The 22,500-nt window shown below is 53.9% G+C and overlaps 1 protein-coding gene across 1 annotated transcript; it reads right to left on the bottom strand.

The window, feature by feature from the left end:
• Nucleotides 1–13,050: 13,050 nt before the first annotated feature.
• LOC138815556 (uncharacterized) lies at nt 13,051–18,011 on the bottom strand. The gene is given in 4 exon segments (XM_070004986.1): nt 13,051–13,088; nt 13,091–17,135; nt 17,733–17,865; nt 17,923–18,011. Coding segments are annotated over 4 exon segments (4,305 nt in total).
• Between the last annotated feature and the right edge of the window lie 4,489 nt (nt 18,012–22,500).

Below are 22,500 nucleotides of genomic sequence, written 5' to 3'. Positions count from 1 at the left end.
ACCAAGAGAACACACCACACACGCCCAACTCGACCGTCCGCCGGTGGCCGGCCACCAAGGCCAAACCGGTGAGGATCGCGGAAGGCTGATGCGGGTGAGGAGGGCATGCCGGAAGCCCAATAAGAGCAGCGGGGAGGGTCATCGGGTCGGGTCACCGGGGTGAGAGGCGAGCGAGCGGCCACCCCCCCCCACGGGCGGGTGGCGCAGCCGCAAACCAGCGGGGAGGTGAGACCTTTCCGGGCACAGCCGGCACGCCAGGGAAACGAACGCGGGATCTCACCACCCCCAACTCCTGGGCGGTCCCGCGCAACGCCTGGGACACCGAGCCGGCCGACCAGCGGACCGGAAACCCCCACCGCGGCAGCGGCGGGCCCCCCCAAAAGAGGCCCGAGAGGGAAAAGGCAGCTCGCACACGCCTCAAAGACCCCGCGAGCGCCCGCGGAGCCACCCGCGCCAGCAGGGCCCCACCGCACCCATCCACACCGCCGGGCACGGCACCCATCATCGACCGCCTCTTTTTTCGGCCGCGTGAGCAAGGGCCCACACACACCGGGATCCTCGGCTCCGGAGGGCCAGAACCCCCCCGAGCGGCACACCACCACGGGCACGGCGGCCCCGGAACACCGCGGGGCCCGGCGCCCGGCACGGCGCCGTCGTCGCCAACGGGCGGCGGCCCACACAGACGCTCGGGAACAGCGTCGCCAGGGGCCGGAGGGGGAGGGGGACGGGACCCCCCAAAAACCCCACGGCACCCCAAGCACGAGGCCGGGAAGCCACACACCACACGCCCTCGCATCGCGACCCAGCACAGGCTCCAGGCTCCGCCACTCGACACACCGCGCGCGAGGCAGGGGCGGGGACGGATCGGGAACGTCCTCCACTCACCACACCAGACGACGGCCCGGGAGAGGCCCCGCGGGACCCTCCCCCAGCTCGGAGGGGGGAGGCGCGGGCACGCAGTTACCAACGCGGGCAGCCACTAACGCTCAAAAGCGGGACAGGGAGCGGCAGGGCCGCGGGAGCCCATCGGGGGCGGGCCCCCGCCAACCCGGCAGCGAACGCCGCCTCCCGAACGAGGATCGCTAGAGAACCTCTCCTCACTCTGAGGGTGGCCCGCACCCAACCCCGACGGGAACCCCGCCGGGACCAGCACACATCAAAGGCGTCCATCCTTCCCACCACGGGTGGCAGGGAGGGGTGGGGCGGGGGGGGGTCTGCGGCAGCAGCAACACCAACCCTGGTCGGTCGGCCTTGCCGTGCGGGGCCAGAGCAAGGTCGCGCACACGGGCGGGAAAGCCCGCACAGGCCCGGCTCGCCTCCCACTGCAACATCTCAGGTCCCCCGGTGCAACAAGAGCCAGGTGACACGGCAGGGAAGACAAGCCAGGACCAGGGCCGGCAGCTCATGCGGGGAAGCCACCCGCCCGGCGCAAGAAGGGAAGAGCGCTCCTCCTCTGGGGAACCGCCTCGACCCCCCCCCCCAGCAGAGACGTCAATCTCTGCGATAACTTTTTTCTCACTCGCACAAGCCCCACAAACCCAAGGACGGCCGGGACACACCACGGGCAGCAGGCTGGCACAAGGCAACGGACAACGCCGGGATCGGGAACGACACCACCACTCAGCCTCAGGCACCTGAGAGAACCGACCGGGAGCGTTCCGGGAGCACCGCAAGAGGGCAGAGCGCGAGGCGCGGCTTTTCACACCACACAGCACGGGCAAGCACGGAGCACCGACCCTCCCTCTCCGCGGAGAGAGCCGACCCCCGTGCCGATAACGAGTCACGGGAAGAGAGGAGCAAGATCAGGGGCGCCCCCCCTCCTCCAGCGTGTACAAGTCCCCGACCTCACGGCGAGGGCAGGGAGAGTGCAGCCGGACCCGGTTGCCGCACCCCTGCCTCCCCGCACACCACCGGCGCCGGCACGGTGGGACGGTGAGGGCAGGGGCCCACGGGCAGAACGAGAAGAGCGGTCCCATTCGCCATGAATGTCCGTCCCTCGCCTGGCGCAGCTTAGGCCCGGGCCCGAAGGAGATCGCAACGTCACCACATCAATCACACCGAGGGGGCGGAGAAGACAGCCACACGGCACTCGGGAGGCGGTGGGGCCCAGGAAGCTCGGCTCCCGAGAGGGCCAACAGCCTGGGATAAAAGCGTAGCCAGGACAGACAACCTTTCGTGAGTAACGAGCGAGGTAAAAGGAAAAAAAAAAAAAAAAAGAAAAAAAAAAAAAAACTTAAAAAAATAAAAAAATAAAAAAATACCACGGGCTTCAGCGTCCCTGGCGCTCGGGATTACCAGGACACCTCCGCCGGGCACAGAGCCGAAAGAAGCTAGAGAGGAAAAAAAGAAAAAGAAAAAGAACCACGGACAGCGCTCGGGAGTAGCGCAGGTCAGCGGCCGACCAGGCCCGCCATCGGGAAGCGGCAGGTCGGGGGAGTTGGAGCTAGGGGCGATAGGAAAAAAAAAAAAAAAAAGCCACGGAGGTCGGACGAGCACGACGGCAGGACGGGGATGCCGCACACGCACAGGCAAGGCAAGGCAGGACTCGCCCCCCGCCTTTTCCTCCTCAAGCCGGCCACGGCGAGGGAAGCACACCGCGCGGGCCTACCTATGCACCCCAGGCAACCAACCACTCTCCTCCTCGGCGTGCCGAGGCAAGGGCCAGAATCCGGCACCGGGAGCGGGGGAGAGATCAAGGACGACGGGACTCACTCAGCCACCAACCAACCACCACCACCACCACCACCACCACCACACCCACGAGCCACCACAGGGGCAAGGCCTGCTCAGGGCAGCGGGAGCCCGGGGTGCGGGGGGAAGGGCAGGGGGACCCGGACCGGGAAGAGACGGGAAAGGCCCGGCACACAGCATCCGAGAGAGCCCCAAAAGACCCGCTGACAGCCACCGGGACACAGCATGCCAGCACCCTCCTGCAGGTACAAAATCCTCACGTCACCACGCCAAAACCAGCTGGTCACGCAGGGGCGACAACTCGCTGGCGACAGGGACCTCTCGGAAACCACATCGGGGACACCTGTCCCCAACACGTCCCCAACAGAGCCAGACACGGAACTCTCAGGGACAGCTGGTCGACCACATAAGGCGAAGACAGACGAAGAGAGAGGGCGGGAGCGGGGTCAGGGGACGCACCCGCCCCACTACCCCGGGTGCGCACGGGCTCACGGCACGAGCGGCACGGGGAGCCTTCCCCCGGCAGACGCGAGGCACCCACTCCGAGAGGCACCCAGCCACCACACCCACACCGCGCGGGGTCGGTGGTGAGCGCCCTGCCGCCAGCACGCACACACGCGGGACTCCCGGGCTCGGGTCCCCGACTCCCGAGGTGCTCCCTCCGCCTCGACTTTTCCCCTACGCAGGGCCCACCGGGCAAGTCCCCGCCATCGCGCACACCGCAGACGGTAGGTAGGTAGGTCCCGGCCCCGAGGCTCGCCTCGGCCGTGCCCACGGCTCCTCGCGCCGGAGAAGTCTGTCCTCCGGCCTCCGGGGCCGTGGAGAAGGCCGTGGAGGAAGGCCACACGGGGCCGGCGACCCAGGCCCTCGCGCCCGGCACGCGCCAAGCGCTCACTCGGAGGTGACTCCGACGACCATCCTATGTCGGGGAGGGGCGGGGTGTAGGTCCCGGCCCCGAGGCTCGCCTCGGCCGTGCCCACGGCTCCTCCCGCCGCAGAGGTCTGGCCTCTGGCCTCCGGGGCCCGTGGAGGAGGCCGTGGAGGGGGGCCACACGGGGCCGGCGACCCAGGCCCTCGCGCCCGGCACGCGCCAAGCGCTCACTCGGAGGTGACTCCGACGACCATCCTATGTCGGGGAGGGGGGGGGGGGTGTAGGCCCCGGCCCCGAGGCTCGCCTCGGCCGTGCCCACGGCTCCTCCCGCCGCAGAGGTCTGTCCTCCGGCCTCCGGGGCCGTGGAGGGAGACCACACGGGGCCGGCGACCCAGGCCCTCGCGCCCGGCACGCGCCAAGCGCTCACTCGGAGGTGACTCCGGGGAGGGGGGGTGGTCCGAGTCCGGGCCGGGACCGGCCCCACCACCTAGCGGCTCACCCGGGGACCCTTTCCCCCGACTCCCGAGACGTCCCTCGTACTCTCCTTCTTTCGCCCTCAAAGACCAGAGTCCAGGGAGGGGAGGAGGACAAGGCGTCGGGCCCAGACAGAACTACGGGAGGGGAGGAGGACAAGGCGTCGGGCCCAGACAGAACTACTGGTCGACCCGACCAAGCCGCCACCCCCGGCACAGACCGGGCACGGAAGAGAGAGCGGCGACTCACGGCCCCACCCCGCGCTCGCCTGCGGGCGCAAAGTCCGACAGAACAGCCGCCCCGGCGCCACAGCGACACCACGGCGACAGTCGCGCCCGGCACCCGGTAGAGGCCGGGCCTCCGCCCGGCTCGCTGCCGCCAGACCTCCTCCTTCACTCGCTCGCTCGGCTGAGAACGAGGGGACTGTCATATCAAGGCGGACGCCAGGGGGAGCACGACAACCGCCTTCCAACGACCGACTCCACCGAGCCGCCGTACCCCGGATCGGCGCGCGCCGGCCGGCTCTGAGCTCCGGAGACACAGAACACGGAAACGAATCGCCTCACTCCCCACCGCCACGCACCGAGAGGCACAACCTAGGTCAGGACCTGCAGCCGGGTCCTCTCTGCGACCTCACGAACGACACCAGAGCCACCAGAGACCTAGACCGAGATCGAGCCGCCGCCGCCGCCGCCGCCAGCGACCAAAGTGAAACCAGGAACCAGGACGGGAGTCGCCCGAACGGAGCGGCCCGAACCCGAGAACCGGGAAGCCGGGATCGGTCCCAAGCAGGAAGGGGCAGCAAAGACGGCAGGCCTGCACCACGAGAGAAAACGAACCGGCCACCCGCACGACCTCCGCCGCCCGTGGCAAGACCCCCACCCCCACCCAACATGGCCAGAAAAGGGCAAGTGAGCGCTCGTCCCACCGTCTGCCCGCCCGTCTTTTTTTTGGGGGGGGGGGGGTTTGTACGTTTTGTTTTCTTTTTCCCCCAGATGGAAACCAGAAAGAAACAACAACAACAACAACAACAACAACAACAAAAAACTCCCAAAGATGGGTCGGCTCCAGCAAGAGACGAGCCCTCGGGAGGCACCCCGCTCACTTGTGAAAGTCCGCCGCCCGCCCGCCCCACAACACGCTCCCTCCCCCCGCCCCCACCCGCCCCCCCCCCTTCACAGGCAGGGAAAGGGCAGGGGGAAGGCCAGAGAGAGGTTTCTTCTAACACAGAGAGGGTAGGTACACGTCACGCACACAGGTCTGGAAAACCACGGTGACAGCGCCATGGGAAGCGTGAGTCCACTCACCCATCACTAAATGACAGGAAAGCCAAACGAGAGCCGCTGGCTGGGCAGAAAAGGCCTTTGACAAAATTCAACATTCATTCATGCTAAAAGCTCTGGAGAAAATAGGAATAGAAGGAACATTTCTAAAAACAATAAAAGCCATTTATGACAGACCAATAGCCAATATTATACTTAATGGGGAAAAGCTACAACCAATTCTCCTAAAATCAGGAACAAGGCAAGGATGCCCACTGTCTCCACTCCTCTTCAATATAGTCCTAGAACCCTTAGCCAGGGCAATAAGGCAAGAAAAAGACATTAAAGGGATCCGCATAGGGAAAGAAAAAGTTAAACTATCCCTTTTTGCAGACGACATGATACTATACCTCCCTCCACGATCCCTAAAAGTCCATCCCGAATCTCTTAGAAATCATAACTCTCTTCGTCAAAATAGCAGGATACAAAATAAACCCACAAAAATCAGTTGCCTTCCTATACACTGATAATGTACAGGAAGAGAGGGAAATAAAGGGAGCAACCCCATTCACAATAACCTCCCGAAAAATAAAATATTTAGGAATTAACCTAACCAAAGATGTAAAAGAACTATTTAATGAGAACTATAAAAAGTTAAAGAAAGAAATTGCAGAAGACACTAGGAAATGGAAAGACCTCCCATGCTCCTGGATAGGCCGACTTAATATAGTAAAGATGGTAATACTTCCAAAACTAATATACAAATTCAACGCAATTCCTATTAAAATCCCAATGACGTACATCACTGAAATACAGAAAACAGTCCAAAAATTCATATGGAACAACAAAAGACCTAGAATAGCCAAAACAATTCTAGGGGATAAAGACAATATGGGAGGGCTATCCATGCCGAACTTCAAACTCTACTACAGAGCTATAATAACAAAGACAGCATGGTACTGGCACAAAAACAGACCCGAAGACCAATGGAACAGAATAGAAGATCCAGAAATAAACCCACAGGCCTACAGCCAGCTGATATTCGACAAAGGAGCCAAAGACATACAATGGAAGAAACACAGCCTCTTCAACCGCTGGTACGGGGAAAACTGGGCAGCCACATGCAGAAAACTAAAAGTGGACCCCAGCCTATCACCATGCACCAACATCAACTCAAAATGGATTAAAGACCTTAACATTAAACCTGAATCTCTGAAACTACTGCAGGACAGAGTAGGAGAGACACTTGAACTAATAGGCACAGGAAGGAACTTCCTGAACAGAGTCCCAGGGTCACAACAAATTGGAGAGAGACTCGACAAATGGGACTACCTTAAAATAAAAAAAACAAAAACAAAAACAAAAACAAAAAAACAGCTAGCCTTTTCTAATAGGCTCTGCCACTCTCTCTGGAGCAGGATTCGGGGCATGAGGCGATGAATCTGAACCCGACACACAGGTGTTGGAGGGTAGAGGCATCTTCACTCACATGCCTGTGGTGGAGGACCTGGACCCGAGTGTGGCGGTGCACAGTGGGTGTGGGTGTGTGTGTCTGTGACTCTGTGTGTGTGTGTGTGTGTGACTCTGTGTGTGTGTGTGTGTGTGTGTGTGTGTGTGTGTGTGTGTGTGTGCGCGCGGGGCTGGGGGGAGGGCAGGTAGGGAACCCTAGGAGGAAAGACAGGGAGAGACAGACGAGGGGCCCCGGCCCAAACAGAGTGGGGGGGTCAGAGGGGCAATCCTATCTCCCGGGGGGGGGGGTGAAGCATGGTTAGAACCCACAGGCCCGGCGGGCGTACTTCTCTTTGGAGTTCGCACTGGGAACATATGCGGGCAGAAGCGCCCCAGCACACACATCGCATCGCAGACGGGTAGAGAGGCAGAGCCAGGGGGTCAGGCATGGTAAACACTCTATTCCGTCAACACACACACACACACACACACACACACACACACACACACACACACACACACACACACACACACCCCTTAGGGTGTGTGTACAATATCCACAAGGTAAAAGTTTATTCATCCATTCCCCAAAGAAGAAGAAGAAGATTATGTCAGTTACAGGGAAGTAGATGGATGGACTGATGGACTAGGAGCGGGGGGGGGGGGGGGGCAGAGGGGGGGGGGGTGCCGGCGGCGGCGGAGAAGAACCTAGAACAGGTGATGCCAGGGGAAGACAGACCGGCGGAGAGACAGACAGACCGACCAACCAACGGCACCTGTTTTCTCTCCTACGTGGACGCTAGACCTAAACTATAACTGGACATGGTAAGCTACACAGCACTCCGGGCAAACAGAGTGTGTGTGTGTCCCCGTGTGTGTGACACACATACTGTCCTTTTGTCAGAAGGTGTAACTTCTCTGAGCATTTAAGATATTGCAGAGAAGACACAAGACGTAATATCCGTAAGTGGCACGACTGTGAACGTATTATAACAACCGGACGTGTGAGGACCAAAGCTGGAATTAGGAGGACAGAAATGTACCTGTCCTCACGCTTTGGGTCATGATCACAAGTACATTTGGTTTAGGATCTTTCAAAACACATCGATGTATCCTTCTGGACACGATGGTCTAGGACCACACTAGTCAATAGCCACTTCAAAGCCAGATCCGCGGTTGGATACGTTTCAATTGGCTTATATTGCATCCTCCAATATTTTTCTCTTCTTTTTATTCTACCTTCTCACTAAAGATCCAGTGGTATAAAGCTACTTTTATTCTCTTAATATTCCATAACTGAAGTGATCTGCTTTGTTTTGCAGCTTTCTCAGCTTAATTCACTGAGGCCTATTTAGTCACACATGATGAGAGGTCCAGAAACATCTTTGGGGCCACGGATGGCTTTTGTAAAGTCCATTTGGGGAAATAGCAAATATAATCTACCATGTCCTAAAATGTAACAGATTATCTCTATGGGGCCGATAGAAATATCCAGATGTGCCCTGTCAACAGCCAGTTATTTTAATTTACTTAAGGGAAATCAAGTGAATAAAAGTCTATATAGTTCAAGAAATTGTATTCTGATACCTATATAAAAAGTTTACCTGAGTGGGTGAGGACATTTGCATGAAATTTCACCTAGGGCAGCACTTGATATTTATAACTCTCCCTAAACTATTGCATTGCCTGTTTTCCATTTTCTTGGCACTCCTTTAGAAATGTTCCCGTCTCAATCTTTCACCCACTGCAGCCGTGGGACCCTTTTTCATAATACGGACGTAAAGACATTTGTGGTACCGTATATAAATTACAACCGTAGGGGCTGGGAAGGTGGCTCAGTGGTAGAGTGCTTGCCTTGCATGCCTGAGGCCCTGGGTTCGATTCCTCAGCACCACATTAAGCAAAAAGAAAAAAGCCGGAAGTGGCGCTGTGGCTCAAGTGGTAGAGCGCTAGCCTTGAGCTGAAGAGCTGAGGGACAGCGCCCAGGCCCAGAGTTCAGGCCCCACGACCGGATCCAAAAAAAAAAAAAAAAAAAAAAAATTACAACCGTAAATAAACTGGTACAGTTTGCTCGTAAGACATAATATCCAAACGAATTCCGTGTCCAGAAAATAACGAAAAAAAACACCCCCTGCGGGCCCCCCTCTCCCTCCGCTCGGCCCTCCCTTCAAGAACATTTCCTTGTTTGCTGTTGTTTCGTTTTGTTTCGTTGTAAATAAATAAAGCCGCAGAAGAGAGCCGGCGATACCTCATCGCTACTCTCGCGAGAGTCTCTCGGACTCTCGCGAGAGTCGCCAGCCCCCGCCATCAGCACCGAATCATTCCCTGTCACTCCACACGGTGTCCAGTAGGTGGCACCCCAAAACAAGGAAAAAGAACGTCAGGCCCAAGATCGATCAAGACACTTAGGAAGGTCTTGTGAGGAAGGAACACCTCCCCCTACACACACACACACACACACACACACACACACACACACACACACACACACACACACACACACACACACACACACACACACACACACACACACACACACACACACCCCAGCACATCCCCGCCCACACAGGTCATGAATGGCAAACCCCTATGGCACAGAGAGACAGACAGACAAAACACATGGGGTGTGGAGAGAGACCGGAAATCAAAAACAAAAACAAAAACAAAAAACATTTTCCTGGCTTGACCTATGAATGGGCCTGGGCTGGCATTCTGTCCTCTGGGCCCTACAGTCAATCCATGGCGGTCGCTCCTCTCTCCTCATCACTGTAATCCTATCTGATATTTGCCAGAGCCGAACGTGCAGTGGGGACACTTTGGTTCATCGATCTAAACTAGGGCCCGGGGCGGAGGGGGTGGTGGTGGTGGAGGGGAAGCCTAGGAAGTCTGTTGCTATAGTTGGTGGCGGCGGCGGTGGTGGTGGCGGCAGTGCAAAGTGTGTGTGGGGGGAGGGGGGGAGGTAGATCACATGCTGCCATACGTGCCTGTGCCTGTGTGGTAGGAAACACCAGCAAAGATCAAGGGGTGCAGGGTGTGTGTGTGCACGCCCCAGTCAGTCCTGGGGCTTGAACTCAGAGCCTGAGTGCTGTCCCTTGGCTCTTGTGCTCAAGACTGGCACTCTGGGGCTGGGAAGGTGGCTCAGTGGTAGAGCGCTTGCCTTGCATGCGTGAGGCCCTGGATTCGATTCCTCAGCACCACATAAGCAGAAAAAAAGCCGGAAGTGGCATTGTGGCTCAAGTGGTAGAATGCTAGCCTTAACCTGAAGAGATGAGGGACAGCGCCCAGGCCCAGAGTTCAGGCCCCACGACCGGACCCCCCCGCCCCCGCGCCAAAAAAAAAAAAAAAAGAGACTGGCAGTCTGCCATTTGAGCCAAAACTCCACTTCTGGCCTTTGGGTTGCTTAATTGAAGACATGAGGCTCACCAAAGTGCAATGCCTATATACCTCTGATCATATAACAAGAAGTCTTCCCCTTTCTTTGTGTTTGTTATCATCGATGTTATTTTGTTTTCTCTTCTCCCCCCCCCCCATTGTTTCTTCCTTCATCTATTTCCGGGAGGGGCAAGAAATGGAGGGACCCAGGATGAAGAAGTGCAACAGTGGCACTCACTAGACACTATGTTGACACACAACCTGTGGGTGGGGAACAAACAGAACTTGAGGGAGGGAAAACCTGTGAGAGAGCCAGGGAAGGGGTGACATTGTCCAAAAAAAAAAAGTACTCTTTTTTAGGGGGTGGGGGGAGATGGGAGGGCAGGAATGGAAACAAAGGAGGAGGCAACAATGCTTGATAAGAAATGTACTCATTTCCTTGCTCGTGTCATTGTAACCACTCTGTAAGTATTTTCACAATTAACACAACTCATTAGCCGGGCGCCGGTGGCTCGCGCCTGTAATCCTAGCTACTCAGAAGGCTGAGAGCTGAGGATCACGGTTCAAAGCCAGCCCGGGCAGGATAGCGCCCAAGCCCAGAGTTCAAGCCCAACGACAAAAAAAAAAAAAAAAAAAAAAAAAAAACTTATTAATTAAAAAAAAAATGTACTCTTCCTACCTCACTTATGTAATGTAATCTTTCCTATCCTTTTTTTTTTTTTTTTTTTTTTTTTTTTTGTCAGTGGTGGGTCTTAAACTCTGGGCCTGGGCGCTGTCCCTAAACTCTTCAGCTCAAAGCGAGTGCTCTACCGCTTGAGCCACAACGCCACTTCCGATTTTCTAGTGCCTCATTGGAGATAAGAGTCTGGTGACTTTCCTGCCCTGCCTGGCTTTGAACCGTGATCCTCAGCTCTCAGCCTCCTGAGCAGCTAGGATTACAGACGCGAGCCACCGGTGTGGGCTGGCATACTGTAACCGTTCTGTATGTCACCATTTCCCTAACAATTTGTAAAAAATCAAAGGAGAGAGGGAGGGGGAGATAACAACCCCTCACGCCTGAGAAGTGAAACCCAACGGGCTTCTAACCGATCTGAGATTCTTTGAAGGTTTTTGCGATGTTAATCACAATCACAAACACAGACGGACAGTTTCTCCAGTTGAAAGACCCCCGACTTCGGGTGTCCCCCATATCAGGACCTCCCTGCCCCAAGCACCAGTCAGACGACACCAGATGCAAAAGGCAAGAGGGTTTTATTTGGGCATGCCCAGGTTCCCAGGTGCACGTGACCTCGAGATCCGCAAGGTTCGGGTCAGTGGCTGGGAACCCCGAGCAGTCCCGGGGATGGTCCTTTTATGGGACCCCTCTGTCCGTTACAGTAGAGCCCGCGCTTTTTCAGCCAGTAAGTTTAAAGTGTTACAACCTGGTCTGCACGCAGGCAGCCAATCCTTTTAAAACAAATCATCTGATTTGGCCAATCACTGTTCGAGGGGGTCCCTCGGTGTACGTGCCGAGTTGTGTGTCTCCGGCCCTTGGTATGAGGAAGTGACCTTTGTCCGAGTCAGCGCCTGTTGTTCTTTGTCCGCCTGTTGACCTTCATCCAGGTCAACACCTGTCGTTCGCTCACACCAGGGGGCTGACTGCGGGGTGGGGTTAGTTAGTAGGGTGTGGGCTTATTGATTAACTGGTGAGGTTAGTTATCAAAAAGGGGAATATGGGGGTAATATAATTTTCTTAGCAAAGCATATTACAGAAGCCAGAAATAGCGTGGTTAGATACAAAACTCTGTTCCCCTAAAAGGAAAAGGAGGCTCAGGGCCTGGTTGGTTAGGGAGGGGGTCTTTCATTCCCCCATTTCTTTTGTTAATGCCTCTAACCTTAGAGGCTTTGTCCTTTTCTACCAGTTCCCTGTTGTCTGAGGGCTTGGTATTGTTGGGTCAAAACTGAGGTCTGTACTACAGATAGGTGGTCTTTCCACATCTATTGGCGGTTGCCCGGGACACGCCGTCCCTGGGCAACTGTATCCCTCTAGGGGGATGTCGGTATGCATCGAGTCCGGTCCCAGTCCCAACGGCCCGAATCTATACCGGCTACTAATTGACATAAGTCGGGGGTGAGGTCCGGCCACCAAGCGCCCCAGGGATGGCTTCCAGAGGTAATCTGCCAAATTACGTCTGAAGTACCTGATATAACTTGCCAGGTGAGAGGCTAAGTACAACCTAGATAACAGCACAAGGCAAAAGAAGGGAATCAGGCTCGAGTAAGTCTTATCTTTAAAGGGTTTTGAGAGCGCTGGACTCGCCATTGTGGAGGCTCTTGGTGGACGGAGGAGTTGTCTATTTTAGGAGCTCTTTTGACATGCGACGCATGGATCCAAGAGGCAATCCCGTCTACTTTGAGAGCGGTGGGAGTTGTCAGGAGTACAGTATAGGGTCCCTTCCAGCGAGGTTCCAGGTTTTTGGTCTGGTGCCTACGGACCCATACTGAGTCACCAATCTGAAAGGAATGGGGCAGTGAGGGGGTTTTAAGTTCCTGGTTGTAGGCCTGGGCAAGTGGTTTCCAGACCTCTTGCTGTACCCATTGTAGGGCTTGCAAATGGCTTTGCAAAGAAGGTGCTTTAACCTGGTCAGTGTCATAAAAGGTTACTGCAGGGGGGGGTCCCCCAAACATGATTTCGAACGGGGTTAGTCCATGGGGGCCAGGAGTATTCCTGGCCCTATACAGTGCTAATGGTAGGAGCTGTACCCAGTCTTTATTGCCAGCTGCAAGCGTTAATTTGGTTAAAGTCTCCTTGATTGTTCTATTCATCCTTTCTACCTGTCCTGAACTCTGGGGTCTATATGCACAATGCAATTTCCAATTTATCCCCAGTACCCTGGCCACCTGCTGACTTACCTGGGAGGTGAAGGCTGGCCCGTTATCCGACCCGAGTGCTTTAGGAAGCCCATACCTGGGGAAAATTTCTTCCAGTAGCTTCTTAGTGACCACCGTTGCAGTCTCTGTCTTGGTGGGGAAGGCCTCTACCCATCCTGAAAAAGTGTCTACAAAGACTAGCAGGTATTTGTAGCCATACATCCCGGGCTTAACTTCAGTGAAGTCTACTTCCCATTGATTGCCAGGGCTGTGCCCTCGTAAACGTACCCCTGGGTCAAGCCTGATTCTTCCTGCATTGACCTGAGCACAGGCAGGACACTTGTCCGCTATTTGTTGGAGAATTTGGTCTCTTCTGGGGAAGTACCCGAGGGATCCTTGCCTGGTTATTAGTTCTTTCATTTTTCTTGCACTTAGGTGGGTTAGATTATGCAAATGTTGGAACATCTCTCGGGTCTCTTTAATAGGGTAGACATACTTGTTTTGATATAACCATTTTTGGGTTGTAGGGTCAAAATCAGCACCCAACTTTTGAATTAAGTCCAGGTCCTCATCAGAGTAGTCCCAGTCCCAGCTCGGTTGGGTGGCTTCCTTAGCACCAGACCGTAGGGGAAGTATTTGTGGTCCCAGGGCTGCCTGCCGGGCGGTTTCATCTGCCAGTCTGTTTCCTCTCGCCACCGGGCTGCTCCCCTTCTGATGCCCGGGACAGTGTATAATACTTAACTTGCTAGGGAGGAACAAGGCTTGGAGCAGTTCTAAAATTTCAGCCTTATTTTTGATTTCCCTTCCCGCTGAAGTTAGAAGGCCCCTACGCCGATAAATCTCCCCGTGTACATGAGCAGTGGCGAATGCATACCTGCTGTCGGTGTACACATTTAGTCTCTTTCCTTCGGCCATTTGCAATGCCTTAGTCAGAGCTACCAGTTCAGCCCTTTGGGCAGAGGTGCCCTCTGGGAGCGCGCTAGCCCATATTACCTCTGAGTCCGTGGTGACGGCCGCTCCAGCTCGTCTCTTTCCCTCTTCCAGGTAACTACTGCCGTCTGTGAACCACGTCATCTCAGCATCCGATAGGGGAACGTCCAGGAGGTCTGGCCGAGACCCATGAGCCTCGGCAAGGATCTGACTACAGTCATGTAGAGGCATTTTTCCCGGGAGAGGCAATAGGGTGGCTGGGTTGAGGGTCACCAGTGGCCCGTATTGGATGCGCTCAGAGTCCAGTAGGAGAGATTGGTAGTGAGTCAATCGCGCGTTGGATAGCCACCGCTCTGGAGGCTGTCGTATTATGGTCTCAATGGCATGGGGAGTCAGTAGAGTCAGTGGCTGTCCCCAGGTTAACTTGGTGGCGTCTTTGACTAGCATTGCAATGGCGGCAACCATTCGTAGACAAGGGGGCCATCCTGCAGCCACAGGGTCTAGTTTTTTGGAGAGGTAAGCAATTGGCCTCCTCCAGGGCCCCAGCTTTTGGGTCAATACTCCCTTTGCATAGCCCTGTTTCTCATCAGCAAACAGTTCAAAGGGCTTAGTCACATCCGGGAGTCCCAAAGCAGGGGAAGTCAATAGGGCCTTTTTAATTTGGTCAAAAGCCTGTTGCTGCTCGCTGTTCCACTGAAAAGGAACCCCCTGCTTGGTGAGCGGGTACAAGGGGGCCGTCATTTCCGCAAAACCAGGAATCCACAGGCGACAAAAGCCGGCTGTGCCCAGGAACTCCCTTACTTGCCTTGAGTTTTGGGGAGACGGGATGTTACATATAGCCTCCTTCCTGGCAGGGGTCAGCCAGCGCTGCCCTTCTCGAATTTCATACCCCAGATAGGTTACAGTTTGTTGACAAATTTGTGCCTTTTTAGCAGATGCCCGATACCCAAGCTCCCCCAAGGTTTTAAGCAATACCTCAGTACCTCTCAAGCATGCCTGTCTCGTGGTGGCTGCGAGGAGAAGATCATCCACGTACTGGAGCATTATTAAGGAAGGATGTTGAAGACGAAAATCTGCCAAGTCCTTGTGGAGAGCTTCGTCGAACAGAGTCGGGCTATTTTTGAATCCTTGTGGCAATCTCGTCCACGTGAGTTGTCCTGAGATGCCCTGTTCAGGGTCTTTCCACTCAAAGGCAAATAAGCTTTGACTCTGGGGACTAAGCCGGAGGCAGAAGAAGGCATCTTTTAAGTCTATAACAGTATACCAGGTGTGCGTAGGAGGCAAGGTACTAAGCAGGTTATATGGGTTAGGAACTGTCGGGTGAATGTCCTCTACCCGTTCATTTACTTTTCTCAGGTCCTGAACTGGCCGATAATCATTGGTGCCTGGCTTTTTAACAGGCAATAGAGGTGTGTTCCAAGGGGAACGGCAAGGGGCAAGTATGCCTTGATCCAGGAGGCGCCGAATATGGGGTTTTATTCCCTCATAGGCTTCCTTTGACATAGGGTATTGTTTAACTTTTATTGGCGTAGCGGTTGCTTTCAACTGGACCACTACGGGGGGCTGTTGTATAGCCAGTCCTATTCCGCTTGTTTCTGCCCAGGCATTTGGAATTGCTTTTAGCCATTCCCCCATTTCTTTGGGCTCACTCTTTGGTTTTTCAAAAAGTCTATATTCCTCTTCTAATTGGAAAGTTAAAACATGTAGGGGTCGGCCTGCCGGTCCTGTCACAGAGGCCCCTTCCTCCTCGAAATGAATCTGTGCCTTTAGTTTGGTTAGTAAATCCCTCCCTAGCAATGGGTAGGGACAGTCAGGAATGTGAAGAAAAGAATGGGTGACCTTACCGGTATCCAAGAGAACTTTTCTGTCTGTGGTCCAGTGGTATCGCTTGCTGCCAGTTGCACCTTGCACCCAGGTAGTTCGGCCACTAAGCGGGCCTTGATCTTTGGTTAGGACCGAGTACTGGGCCCCAGTGTCCACGAGAAAGGTTACTGGTTGCTCCCCCACAGTTAGGGTTACCCTGGGCTCAGGGGGGAGCTCCTGGCCCTGACTTCCCTAATCTTCATCCAGGGCTAGGAGCTGGGTAGGGGGACCTGGGGTCCTTTTTCTAGAATTTCTTGGTTTCTGCGGACAGTCTTTTACCCAGTGTCCTGTCTCCTTGCAATAAGCACATTGGTCGCGGTTCACTCGAGGCCGCCTTACACCCCCCTTCTCTGCCTGGCCTATGTCTTGTCTACCTGAGGCTACAGTGGCCAGGATTTTACTAAGCTCTCTATTTCTTTTTCGATCCCTCTCAGCCTCTCGTTCCTCGCTTTCCTTCCTACGTCTGTCTTCCTTCTCCTCCGGGGTCTCTCTCTTGTTATAGATTTTTTCTGCCTCTTTTAACAAATCTTGCAGGGAGTAATCCTGCAAATTATCCAACCTCTGTAACTTTGCCCTAATGTCTGGGGCAGACTGCCAGATAAAAGCCATGGACACATTTCCCCGCTGTTCTTGACTATCAGGATCGAACGGAGTGTATCTACGGTAAGCTTCTTTTAGTCTTTCTAGGAAAGCGGTGGGGGTTTCCTCTGCTCCCTGAACCGCCTGCCTTACCTGGGCCAAATTGGTGGGCCTTTGCCCTGCCTTATGGAGACCCGCTATGAGCAGCCGGCGGTAAAGACGTAGGTGGGTCCTACCTTCAGGTGTGTTAAAATCCCAATCGGGGCGGGTCAGGGGAAAGGCGTCATCTATGACGTTCGGGAGCTGGGTGGGGCAGCCGTCGTCTCCCGGCACATTCTTTCTGGCTTCCAGGATCACCTTTTGTCTTTCTTCTGAAGTAAGGAGAACCTGTAAAAGTTGCTGACAATCATCCCAAGTGGGCTGATGAGTGGTCAGAATGGATTCTATTAGGGCCGTAAGAGCCACCGGGTCCTGAGAGAAAGTGGGGTTATGTGTTTTCCAATTATACAAGTCGGCCGCAGAGAAGGGCCAATACTGCAGGTGATGTCCTGGTCCCGCCACCGGGCGCAGGGGCAGTGTCACCGCTGCTTCCTCCAGGCCCCGATCTCTTCTTTCTCGGAGGCGGCCTGCGATTGGAGACCCTGTGACCGGCTGCGGATCTGCTCTTGGCCCTCTTGGCCCTGATGGAGGGCCCTGGAAAGGGGGAGGTTCTTCTGAGAGAAGGTCAATAAGGGGGGGGTCGTCAGAGGTCAGAACGGGCTTCGGTTCTGGTTTCTCCGGTATTATTGTAGGTTCCTGTTTCAGAAGGGGGTAAAGGGAAGCGGTAGGTGTGGAAGGAGGGGAAGCGGATGTCGCAGGAAAAGGAAGGGAAGGAAAAGGGTGGGGTATAAGGAGGGCGAGCCAAGGTGGGGGGTCGTCAGCCAGGGACTCCCAGGTTATAATATACGGAACTTGGTCAGGATGTCCGTGAGGTCCCTGGAGAGATATCTTCTGTTTGACCTGCGAAATAATTTGGCGACTGAAGGTCCCCTCCTTTGGCCATCCTACATTAAGGGTTGGCCACACGGAAGCGCAGAGAGTCTGCCATTTTCCTTTTCTTATTTCTACGGAGAGATTGTGAGCAATTTTTTTAACGTCTTTCCAATGGTTTAGAGTTAAAGACAGAGGAGTAACAGCAACCTGACCCATATTAAGAAAGATAAGAGTTAAACCAACACTGAACACAAAAAGAAACAACAACGGACGGGTTAAGACAAACGCTGCGCGGCTCCGGTCACAAACCGAAAGCAGATTTTCAGACGGGGAAGCAAATCCCCGGAAAGGAGAGAGATTCCACGTTCCCTCCTTTCCCCGGGAAGGAGAGAGATTCCACGTTCCCTCCTTCCTCCAGACGTGAGCTCCGGAAAAAAATCGAGCCCCTCTAATCCCTGAGGCGTCCCCCAGGGTGGCGGGGGAGAAGTCCGAGCTCGTCAGCTCCTTCTCAAGCCGCCCAGATACAGAGCTATTACGCGTAATAGTACAGACGCTGCGCGGAGACAAACACCAGACAGACAGAGACAAAGACAAAGGCCGGCCGGCTTACCTCCTGGTGGGTCCGAGCTGGAGTGGGACAGGGGGCGATCCCGGACGAGCCCCCAAGATGAAAGACCCCCGACTTCGGGTGTCCCCCATATCAGGACCTCCCTGCCCCAAGCACCAGTCAGACGACACCAGATGCAAAAGGCAAGAGGGTTTTATTTGGGCATGCCCAGGTTCCCAGGTGCACGTGACCTCGAGATCCGCAAGGTTCGGGTCAGTGGCTGGGAACCCCGAGCAGTCCCGGGGATGGTCCTTTTATGGGACCCCTCTGTCCGTTACAGTAGAGCCCGCGCTTTTTCAGCCAGTAAGTTTAAAGTGTTACAACCTGGTCTGCACGCAGGCAGCCAATCCTTTTAAAACAAATCATCTGATTTGGCCAATCACTGTTCGAGGGGGTCCCTCGGTGTACGTGCCGAGTTGTGTGTCTCCGGCCCTTGGTATGAGGAAGTGACCTTTGTCCGAGTCAGCGCCTGTTGTTCTTTGTCCGCCTGTTGACCTTCATCCAGGTCAACACCTGTCGTTCGCTCACACCAGGGGGCTGACTGCGGGGTGGGGTTAGTTAGTAGGGTGTGGGCTTATTGATTAACTGGTGAGGTTAGTTATCAAAAAGGGGAATATGGGGGTAATATAATTTTCTTAGCAAAGCATATTACAGAAGCCAGAAATAGCGTGGTTAGATACAAAACTCTGTTCCCCTAAAAGGAAAAGGAGGCTCAGGGCCTGGTTGGTTAGGGAGGGGGTCTTTCACAGTCACTCCTTAAGAGGAACGGGGAACAGGGACAGGGAGAAGAGAGGCAGATCCTGGCCTGACCTAGGCGGGAAGATGGAGGGGAGACAAGACTCCTGAACTCCTTTTTCCCCTCACTCTCCTCCGTCCAGAGGGTGGGAGCTTAGGGGTCGGCCACGGGGACATCCCACGGTCACAGTCATGCCTCCCGGAGGGGCAGAGGGCAGAGCACAGGCAAGCATGCCAGCTTCCCCGCCCGCCCCTCCCATTCTGTCCCTGGCGGGCTTGGGCGGGAGGCATACTAGTGGCAGCGGGCGGGTGGAAGTAGTCTGACAACTCCAGCTTGCAGGAAGTCAGTGGCTGCTGGTGGTAGGCAGGGAGGGTCCCAGCAGAAAAAGACCAGAGAGAGCGCGCGCGCGCAGACTTTTCCTGCCCAAGGGCAAAAGAGGCCACTTTTGTAAAGATGGGGAGGGGGAGGGGAGGCTGATTCACTCACCCCCACCCCACCCCGCGCGCTAATGAAGTTACAGGAGCTGAGGGCTGGCCGCCCCACCCCCCACCCCGCCGGGGTGTTTCGCAGAGGACGCAGGGCGGGTCGGGGGTGGGGGTGGGGTGGGCTGGTTTAAGCCTGGAGCCCCAGTCAACTCAGGAACTCCAGGCAACGTTCCTTTGTCTTGTAAATGTCGTCATGGCAACGACTTAAGCGCCCTGGCGGAGGGGGGAGGGTGGGGGGGGGGAGGAGAAAGAAGAAGAAACAAACACGCCCACCCCAGCAGGCCTGCCTGAGTTGAGGCCTTGAATTTCAACCTCAGTAGGGCCACTAAACTAATAAAAATCGTTGTAAGAAACTGTTGACGGAGGACCCTCGGGATAGGATGATTAGGCTGTGTACCCGTGAGGCGAGGTGGCCGTGTGTTCCAGCTTCGTGCCAAGAGGTTGCCTTATCTCGGCCTATCTTCCTTCCCAGAATTGAACACAGAGGCAAGCAGGATAATTTCCAGGGGGAAATGAGGCCTGGGAAAGCACCACCAGGAATTCAGAGACAAGACAGCCGGACAGCTTCCTAATGAATGGCTCCACACATCCTATTTTCTTCACTTTTCAGTCCCTCATAAACGAACAGTTATTAGGAAAGAAAACTAATAGGTGGGGGTGGGTGGTGGAAGGGAAAAGAGCAGCTCCCTTCCTCTGAGCTTTTGCACAAACAATGAGTATACTGCGGGAACGGAGCCAAGAGTTTCCTCAAAGAAAGGAGGAAACTTACACCGGGGAGGGAAGTAAATTTTAAAAAGAAACAGAGCATGGGTCAAAGCACCCCCCCTCCCCCCCATGCATGCATGGGAAACCAACAGAATCATCTCTTAAACCCTACTACAGGCTCAAGGTAGAGAGTTTACTTTGTTTCTTTTTCCTCTGTGTGTTTTCAAGGTTTCACTTTCATTTCTGGGCACATAACCATTGGGCCTTGCCTCGGTGGGTGTTTCTCCCCCTAAAAGTATCTATCCTGTCTTTTGGGTCTTACTGTGTGTGAGTGTGTGAGTGTGTGAGTGAGCGAGTGAGTGAGTGAGTGAGTGAGTGAGTGAGTGAGGCAGCCAGGCAGCCAGGCAGCCAGGCAGCCAGGCAGCCAGGCAGCCAGCCAAGCAGCCAGCCAAGCAGCCAGCCAGGCAGTCAGTCCAGAGATCTAATGTCTCCCCTATTTTAAACGTACCTTTTGCATATGTGAGAGAAAACACACGAAACTGGTTTTCTATAGGAACATATATGTGAATACATTCACCATGGAGTGAAAAGATAGAGTCGCTTCCAAATGATATGTACAGCAGAACACCAACACATCGAGATGACTTCTGCAAGAAGCCAAGGCCCACTTTTGAAATCCCATAATGAGGAAGCCTCAGTCAGTGGCCTGGTTTGAGTCCAGGCCTCCACTTAAAAACGACCTTTACTTTGTGTTTTTATTTTTCCCTGTTTTCTTTTCCTTTCTATGACCTCTCCCCCCAACGCCCCAACCCCTTCCCTCCATAGGTCTCTCTTTCTCCTTTTCTTTCTCTGTAGTTTGAGCCCGAGAGTTACTTAATTCTCGAACTTCTGGGTTTTCCTTAGATCTGGTAACCTGTTGGACATAAAAATTTGGGAAAGCCTCAAAACAGTCACCCCCACCCCACGAAAAATAATCATGCTTGTCGCCAAAAGCTGTTAAATGAGAAAACAGTGGTCAAGTGAAGCAAATGAAGGCTGTAATAGCAACCATGTTTCTAGACTACTGTACCAAGTTTTTTTTTAAATATATATATTTTTAAACATATTTTTATTGTGAAAATACTGTACAGAGGGGTTACAATTACATGGGTAAGATAATGAGCACATTTCTTATAAGCATTGTAGCCTCCTGCTTTTTTTCCCCTTCCCATCCCTTCGTATCCTCCCCCCCCCCCGCCGTCCCCCCACCAAAGTTGTAAAGTTCGTTTTTCGACATAACGACTTGTATATCTCATTGTTTCAATGGGTCCTCCTGTAACCCTGTTTTAACAATTTGTTTTTTCCCTTCCCCTCCACATATATCAACACCAGGATTTTTTTTTTTATTAAGCAAAACAACTCAGTTATTCAGCTGTGAGTATGTCCATACAAACAAGATGCAGGAGCCTTCCATGCTGGACTGGCCAAAAAAGGGGGGAGAGCTAGGAAGGTGGCTTAGTGGTAGAGTGCTCGCTCCCCTTGCAAGCATGAGGCCCTGGGTTCGATTCCTCAGCACTATATAAACAGAAAAGGGGAGCAGTGGCACCCTGTGGCTCAAGTGGCAGAACAGTAGTGAGCCTTCAGATGAAGAGCAGAGAGACAGCACCCAGACCCAGAGTCCAAGCCTCACACCCGACGACAAAAAAACTGAAAATAATAAATATATATATGTTTGTATCACACTACATATAAGCATAGATAGATATATATGTATGTATGTGTATAAATATATGTGTATATGTATGTATATGCATGTGTGTGTCTGTGTGTGTGTGTCTGGAGAGAGAGAGAGAGAGAGAGAGAGAGAGAGAGAGAGAGAGAGAGAGAGAGAGAGAGAGAGAGAGAGAGAGAGAGAGAGAAAGCCAGAAGTGGTGATGTGGTTCAAATGATACAGTGCTAGACGTGAGCAAAAGAAGTTGAGTGTGATTCCTAGAAATGTTGTTTGATGATACTTTTTGTCCTATTCATGACAGATAAAACTTTCACTAACTTATGTTATGTGTTAGTATAATTACTTCATTTGATGAAATAGCTAATATATATTTTTTACCTTTCTGAGAATATAATTTTAATGAAATAAACTGTAAAATTATTCATATGTGAAAAAAAAGAAGAAGTTGAGTGACAGTGCTGAGGCCCTGACTTCAAGTCTCAGTATTGCCCACCCACCCAAAAAAATAAAGAAAAAGGAGAGAGAGGGGGGGTGGGGAGAAGAAAGAGAGAAAGTAAAAAAAGGAAGGAAGGAAGGAAGGAAGGAAGGAAGGAAGGAAGGAAGGAATGGTCAATGACCTGTTTTTCTTACCTGTAGAGAAATGCCCCAAACATCTAGAAATTCAGGTTGGGGCAAAGATAAAACAGCTATCTGTACATAACTCAGCTGCCACATCTCCCCCCCCCCCCGCCTGTCTAACCCTGAAAACACCCATGAAGTCAAGGAGCTGTGTAGGTCTCTCTCCCTTCAAGAGCACCCACACTGTATTAGAGTATGTCCTTGTCTGTCTGTCTGTCTGTGTGTCTGTCTGTCTGTCTGTCTGTCTGTCTGTCTGTGCCTTTTTTGGGGGTTGGTTGTCTCTGCTTGCCTGCTTGCTTACTTACTCCATAAAAACTCCACCAGAG

Source organism: Dipodomys merriami, unplaced genomic scaffold (assembly GCF_024711535.1).
Source record: "Dipodomys merriami isolate MVZ:Mamm:240054 unplaced genomic scaffold, mDipMer1.0.p SCAF_65, whole genome shotgun sequence".
NCBI lineage: Eukaryota > Metazoa > Chordata > Mammalia > Rodentia > Heteromyidae > Dipodomys > Dipodomys merriami.
Note: the sequence above shows the minus strand (reverse complement) of the source record. Positions and strands in the feature narration are given on the sequence as shown.